The sequence below is a fragment of the Adiantum capillus-veneris genome, chromosome 7, assembly GCF_014529385.1.
Source record: "Adiantum capillus-veneris isolate H3 chromosome 7, ASM1452938v2, whole genome shotgun sequence".
Classification (NCBI taxonomy): Eukaryota; Viridiplantae; Streptophyta; class Polypodiopsida; order Polypodiales; family Pteridaceae; genus Adiantum; species Adiantum capillus-veneris.
The window spans coordinates 23,950,287-23,957,914 of record NC_140937.1 but is presented as its reverse complement, the minus strand read 5'-3'; the positions used below and the strand labels follow the sequence as shown (position 1 = coordinate 23,957,914).

At 46.1% G+C, this 7,628-nt stretch overlaps 1 protein-coding gene and 2 pseudogenes across 1 annotated transcript; 1 reads left to right on the top strand and 2 right to left on the bottom strand.

Annotated features, from left to right (window-relative positions):
- Window positions 1-1,266: 1,266 nt before the first annotated feature.
- Window positions 1,267-1,890, bottom strand: LOC147453561 (uncharacterized). Its single transcript, XM_086516934.1, has one exon. It carries the CDS (start codon window positions 1,888-1,890, stop codon window positions 1,267-1,269), a length of 624 nt encoding a protein of 207 aa, XP_086373060.1.
- A 1,117-nt stretch (window positions 1,891-3,007) lies between these two features.
- LOC147453560 (uncharacterized) lies at window positions 3,008-6,129 on the top strand (annotated as a pseudogene).
- Window positions 3,693-7,191, bottom strand: LOC147453559 (uncharacterized; annotated as a pseudogene).
- Window positions 7,192-7,628: the final 437 nt, after the last annotated feature.

Sequence of the window (7,628 nt, the reverse complement as noted above, 5' to 3'; positions counted from 1 at the left end):
GCCGGAGATTGGCTACAAAGTTCACATGTATTTTAGTATTATTAAACACGTGTATGTACACACATTGTGGTTATAGTATGTGGTAGCTAGTACTTTAAGTAGGCTTCTTATAAAGTACTAAGATGACGTCCAACACTTGTCAATGAGAAGCTTCACAACAACAAGTTTCATGCTTGAAAATTCAGAACGATCAATGTCCTAATGGGTAAAGGTTACTTAGGCTACAATGATGGAGAGCAACAGGAGGCACCAATGCTAGCAAAAATTGGGCTACAAGTGTGCATATAAAGGAGATTGGGCATGCTTAGACACTCAAGGACACGGGATATTTTGCTACCATTGGATGTGACCAACAAGAAAGCAAAGAAGCTATAGTTGAAGAGTGAGCTTAATATAGTGAAACAAAAAACCTATCTATCGATTTCAACTTTTTTTCAATGAAGACAAAGAAGATTTGTCAGTGCCTTGCTTCAATTGGTGTCACAATAGAGAATTAAAGACAAAGTGAAAGATTTCAGTGAGGCTTAGGTCCTAAGTATAAGTAGTTTAAGTCAAGTTTTCATTTGTAAGAGAGAAAATTTCCACCTTTGAATATATGGTATCCATGGTGATTGTGGCATAAAAAGAACTCAAAAAAGGAGTTCTCTACATAGGGTAGAAACAACTCTAAATACGTGTTCTTTAACAACAACGTTAGAGAAAGAGGACGTTGCTACAGTCAGTTTGTGTCGACACAGGGAGAAGCCAACAGCAAGAGTATGGCATCGGGCAGGATGATGGTACCAGACTCTGGCAGGTCTCAAATGCACTTTGGAGCAGGTCTCACAGTGATGTGTGTGCCAAATGTTTCTTTTAGCAGACCGACGGGGGTTTTCAAGCTCAGTCGCTCGGGTCTTTTAAAGTGGTCAGATATTCTTGCACGGGATGGCACCATGCAATGTATGTTGAGTGCTTGCCCCACTTGGACAAGGTCCGAATTTTGATGATGCTCGGAGATGGATGGATAATTGTTTATGATCATGAGACCGGCGGCACGAAAAGTGAGCCTCGGGCTTGCTACTGATCATCGGCACCGCGACGGGAAGCTAGTGGCATTTTTTATGAGGAGGTGGAGCTCAAGCTTCAAAGGGTGTGCAGGCGGAGAGGTTGAAGGAGGCATTCGAAGGTCGGCTTTTTTTGGGCGTGTGCAAGGGGCCAAGTTCCAAGTTTTTTTTTAAAAAGCTATTAACATAAAAATATAATGGTAAGCTGCAATCGGCGAGCTCGCTATGCAGGGAAAGGGCCACCACCTGGATGGTTTGAGGCCGCCAGGGGCTTGCATGGGAAGGCGACACGGCAGGTGAAGGGACGAGGGATGGCATCAGGAGGGAGGACGCCCGAAGGGGTTGCGCAGTTTTCGGAGAGTCTCGGGGGCTTCTGATAAGGGAGAGAAGGCCACGAGGTGGCGGATGTTGCCAGTGAGGGCGTGAGACGGAGGTGCTGCAGAGGAAGAGGGCCGAGAGCCGGCCAGTGGCGTGGAGGAAGGCCAGTGCAGGGGTGGCCGTTGGGCTGCATTTGAAAACGAGGAGCCGGCATCTGAGGGGGATGCAGCCCGTGGCTAAACACTGCAGAAGAGGTGAAGGGGGATAGTTTTGCATTGCAAAAGGAGGCCGCCAAGGCTGCAGGAGCCACGGGGTGGCATACAAGACAGGGAGAAGGTGCAGAAGAGAGGAGGGGCCGGCTATAGAGGTGGCGGGCCTGAGGATCGGGCTGCATGAGGCGCGCTGCCGAGGGTGGCAAGATAGAGGAAGTTAAAGGGGGGCGCCTGCAAAGGAAAGAGTGAAGGGCTGCATGAGGGGCCGCCTGGAGGGTAAAACGGGAGGCCGAGAGTTGCAGGAGGAGGTCCGCCATGAGAAATGAGGGCAGCCATACACACCCTCACGCTCATATTTCACCATAAACTTGCAGGATGTTATGCGAGTGAAGGTTTTTTCAGCGAGATCCATCATTATACCTAATCTGTTTCATCAAGCCAGCTTTAATCTTCCCATGCTCACTGTTTCATGATATATATCATTTTCTCTCTCGCTTTCATATGAGTCTATATGTGTGTTGTCATGTATCCGAGTGGTTTTGGGTGATGAAGTGGAATGCAAAGGGTGTAAAGCTTGGATGTCTTGAAGTGTGTGGGGATTCCCTATATGGCTGTGTAAATGCCTTGAGGGTAAAAAGTTGTGAGTAGGCTTGAGTCTACCAATAGTTTTGAGGTGTTTGAAGGGGTCAAGGTTGCTTGTCGTGATTGCATATATGTGAATATATGGTGCTTTGAGGGGTCAGGGGTCAAAAAAGGTAAAGTCGTGTTGATATGCTTGGTTGTGGATCATATACAGTTAAGGGTTGGTCAGGATTGGGATTGGGCTTCGACAATAGCTGTTTGCAGATTGCGTATCATGGTGTGTGTTTGCTAGGGGATAGGGGTGATGTGAGATCACTGAGCTATATAAAGGCATCGAGTTTATGTGCTAGTGGTTTTCCCACTTCCCCCTCTCCATCTTGTGGTGCCCCCACTGAGGAGCTACTGATTGCTTCCTGACTGAGTGTTTGTGAATCAAGATGAAGCACGAGTTTGGTCCGATGCTCAAAGGACAAGAAGATGCAAATGATTGGCTTGCCGATTTTGAGCTATTTATGCTGACAGTATTGCAGATGCCAGGTGATGAAGCGAAGCTCCAGACTCTACCTTTGGTGCTGCGAGGTAAATTAGCAAAGGTTTGGTTCGATGGCTTAGAAGAGCTGTACAAGCAGTATTGGCTCAGATTTCGAGAGCAATTTCTACAAAGGTATAGAAAGGTGGTGTCGGCTTCGGAAGCAGATGCCAAGATCAAAGGCTTGCAGCAGGACGTAAGTGCAAATTTTGATTCTTTTGTTGATAAATTTGAAGCTTATTGGGGGGATTTGGCGGCTGCTACCCAAGCAACCAATGTAGGATCTTTGAAGCTCGAAAGGTTTCTATCATGCTTGCATCCCTATGTTCGTGAGAGAGTCGATTATGAAGAAGAAAATGCAGGCAGGATTGCTACAGTCAGCAATCACGGTAGCCAGAGGACCTAAGCCCAAACAGATTGAAGAGCATCATGAGGTAAAAGCTCCTTTTGTTGATATGCATTTGGTCAAAGTATGTGAAGCTGATGCCAGGCTAGAAGAGGTAGAAGAAGTGCCAACCAGGGCTCAAAAGGTGCAGAGAGGTATATTCACGATGCCACCCAATTTGCTTCCTCAAGAGAGCGAGATGGTAAAGTGCCTTAAAGAAGGGGTGTCAGTCTAGAGCCAGCAACGAAGAAGGTAGTAGAGGTGCAGGAATATTCGGCAAGATCAGAAGAGGAGTTCGAAAGTTCTCAAAGTTCTAGCAGTGGTTTGGACACAGATAGCACGTGGGAGACAGAATCCCGGTCTTCTAGGTACGAAACTTATGATGTTTTTGGTGTAGATGAAGTGGGAAAAAGTGTATGCGAGTTGCCTGCAAGCCATTTGAAGGTCGAGGAGAAGCATAGTGCAAGTGTGGAAATGTCTTGTGTGAATCTGCCAGTCGAGCAGCCCTATCAAATGTTGTGTGATGGTGAGTCCCTATTGGAGAAAGAAATGTGGTTTGATTGTGCATCCAGTTTGATTGAAGACCAGGTGTTTGAGGATGGCTTGTAGAAGCTAGAAGCAGAAGCTGTGGTAGGTCAAAGTGATTTGTCTATGCAGGGGGTGGGGCAACCTTGCCTTCATGGAGAGCATGTAGAGGTGCACTTTGAAGTTTTGGAGTTGGTTTGTGGCCGTGGAGAGCTACCTCCAGCAATTGACTCTATGGAAACTGATACAGGTGCAGCCTATAAGGGAGAGGCTCCATGCAACGAGGTAAAGGTGCTGCCAACCTTGTAGGTCATAAGGTATTTGAAGAACATGTTAAATCTTTAGCAGGTCATGCTCTTGCGTATGAAAAGATGGTTTTGGAGCCATGTTCAGAGGGTTTGGATGCAGGTATGCAAAGGGAACAGATTTGCTTGGCTATATAACAGCTGGAGGCAAATGGCAGGGTCTTGCTATTTTATGTGATGCTATGGATACATGTGTTATTAGAGGTTGCTTTACAGGTATCTTTGTATCAATTGCAAGGCTCTTTTGAAGTGGAATATACTATGGAAGGTTCTCTAGCAGGTGACAGGATAGCTGCTTGTGGTACCAATGGAAGCATGTTTATGGTTGGCAACAAGACTTATGGATGCAGGATGACAAAGCTCCATGCTATGGAGAGCTGGAAGGGTGGTGTGTCTATTGGCCTACAGGTGCAAAGGAAGACTTGAAGATATATGCTTTACAGGTGGATGACCACGGCCATGGTTTTGTTTTTGATCCAGGTAGACTCTATGTCATGCTTGGGGAAGCTTCTATGTCATGCTTGGGGAAGCTTCGAGCTTTCCAGTTGACCCTGGCGGGTGATGCAGTAGGCAGATGCTCTTCTCTCTATATCTAACCTATCTATATAGCCACTATCATTTTTCTTATGCAGTCTATAGCTCTATGTTATATCATTCTCTCTATACAGATTTATTTTACCTAAATAATATTGTGGTTGAGCATGAATGCTCAACGAGGGGGTGGGCAATGATGGTACAGCCAGTTTGTGTCGACACAGGGAGAAGCTAGCAGCAAGAGTATGGCATCAGGCAGGATGATGGTACCGGACTTTGGCAGGTCTCAAATGCACTTTGGAGCAGGTCTCACAATGATGTGTGTGCCAAATGTTTCTTTTAGCAGACAGACGGGGTTTTTCAGGCTCAGCCGCTCAGGTCTTTTAAAGTGGTCAGATATTCTTGCACGGGATGGCACCATGCAATGTATGTTGAGTGCTTGCCCCGCTTGGACAAGGTCTGAATTTTGATGATGCTCGGAGATGGATGGATAACTGTTTATGATCATGAGACTGGCGGCACGAAAACTGAGCCTCGGGCTTGCTTCTGATCATTGGTAACGCGACGACGGGAAGCTAGTGGCATTTTTTATGAGGAGGTGGAGCTCAAGCTTCAAAGGTGCGCAGGCGGAGAGGTTGAAGGAGGCATTCAAAGGTCGGCTTTTTTTGGGCGTGTGCAAGGGGGCCAAGTTCCAAGTTTTTTTTTTTTAAAGCTATTAACATAAAAATATAATGGTAAGCTGCAGTCGACGAGCTCGGGCCGCCACCTGGATGGTTTGAGGCCGGCAGGGGCTTGCATGGGAAGGCGACACGGCAGGTGAAGGGACGAGGGATGGCATCAGGAGGGAGGAAGCCCGAAGGGGTAGCGCAGTTTTCGGAGAGTCTCGGGGGCTTCTGATAAGGGAGACAAGGCCACGAGGTGGCGCATGTTGCCAGTGAGGGCGTGAGAGGGAGGTGCTGCAGAGGAAGAGGGCCGAGAGCCGGCCAGTGGCGTGGAGGAAGGCCAGTGCAGGGGTGGCCGTTGGGCTGCATTTGAAAACGAGGAGCCGGCATCTGAGGGGGCTGCAGCCCGTGGCTAAACACTGCAGAAGAGGTGAAGGGGGATAGTTTTGCATTGCAAAAGGAGGCCGCCAAGGCTGCAGGAGCCACGGGGTATCATACAGGACAGGGAGAAGGTGCAGAAGAGAGGAAGGGCCGGCTACAGGGGTGGCGGGCCTGAGGATCGGGCTGCATGAGGCGCGCTGCCGAGGGTGGCAAGATAGAGGAAGTTAAAGGGGGGCGCCTGCAAAGGAAAGAGTGAAGGGCTGCATGAGGGGCCGCCTGGAGGGTAAAACGGGAGGCCGAGAGTTGCAGGAGGAGGTCTGCCATGAGAAATGAGGGCAGCAATACACACCCTCACGCTCATATTTCACCATAAACTTGCAGGATGTTATGCGAGTGAAGGTTTTTTCAGCGAGATCCATCATTATACCTAATCTGTTTCATCAAGCCAGCTTTAATCTTCCCATGCTCACTGTTTCATGATATATATCATTTTCTCTCTCGCTTTCATATGAGTCTATATGTGTGTTGTCATGTATCCGAGTGGTTTTGGGTGATGAAGTGGAATGCAAAGGGTGTAAAGCTTGGATGTCTGAAGTGTGTGGGGATTCCCTATGTGGCTGTGTAAATGCCTTGAGGGTAAAAAGTTGTGAGTAGGCTTGAGTCTACCAATAGTTTTGAGGTGTTTGAAGGGGCCGAGGTTCCTTGTCGTGATTGCTTATATGTGAATATATGGTGCTTTGAGGGGTCAGGGGTCAAAAAAAGTAAAGTCATGTTGATATGCTTGGTTGTGGATCATATACAGTTAAGGGTTGGTCGGGATTGGGCTTGGACAATAGCTGTTTGCAGATTGCGTATCATGGTGTGTGTTTGCTAGGTGATAGGGGTGCTGTGAGATCACTGAGCTATATAGAGGCATCGGGTTTATGTGCTGGTGGTTTTCCCTCATCCCCCTCTCCAACGTGGCATAAGTATTGGTGGTGGACAAAAACGATGCTACTACCAATCAAAACAAGAGCACCACAATTAAAGGCAAAACACATGTAATTGAGGAAATAATTTGAGAAGCATGGGTTTAAAAAGGCCGTGGAAACACGTATGTACACTGATGGAGGTAGTCGTGGTATGCTAGAAATGTGGCAAGAATGGTCATTTTGAGTGTAACCCTCATGATAAAAGGAAGCAAAATAACTATGGAAGCACTAGCATAAATGCCAATGAACCTAAGATGCTATTTAATATGCCACATATGTTGAATATTATGTTTGTACTATATTTCTATGTGGAGGTAAGGTCTAGTATGTGGATTTACGTGCATGAAATCACATGATTAGTCATGGTGAGTGGTTTAGATAAATGCAAACCTTGCAGAGTCCAGCAAGCTATGTGAAGAGCGCGGATGATATTGCTAATCCAATTATGCACAGTAAAATTTGCAAGCGATGTGAGTTTGGTAAGTAGGAAAAGGTGCCCTTTTCTAATGATAAGCATGTAAGCAGAAGTGCTTTGAAGTTTATGCACATTGATGTTTGGCGTCGTGTAAAGATTACACCTATGGTGGATACAAATATTATACAAGGAAAGTATGGCTTATGCACTTGCAAATCACATGCCTATGGCTAAAAACAATCTAAAAAATAGATAAAGGGCGCGGGATCATATGGAGGGGGATACTCTTTCTTCCATTAATTCAATGGTTTTTTAAAAAGGTATGGAATATAGGGATAGCTTTCATTCAAGTATATTCTGCAAAAAAATGGTGCTACTTAGCAAAAGAAACAAGCACATAAGAAAAGCTACAAAAGCATAAGTGAATGAGACAAACATGCCTCTTTCTTATTCAACTAAGACTATTGTTACAAGTGTGTATATTGGAAACATGACTCCAATTGCTATAGTTCATGATATGGCACATAAACAATAGTTTAGTGGTATCATATTTCTTTTTCCTAGCTACTTCTAGGAGGTATCATTCCCTAGCGGGACACTAGGTAGCATATCTTTCAAAGATGCACCTAATTTGATCCTTTGTTGGAAGGATGCTAACACTATTTTGTCAAAGATCATGTGATGCCCTCATAATGCATGATGTGTCCATTGGAATCAAGTGGAGGCATAGACAAAGTGGACCACAAGAAGACTTTGGCTGCCAAAA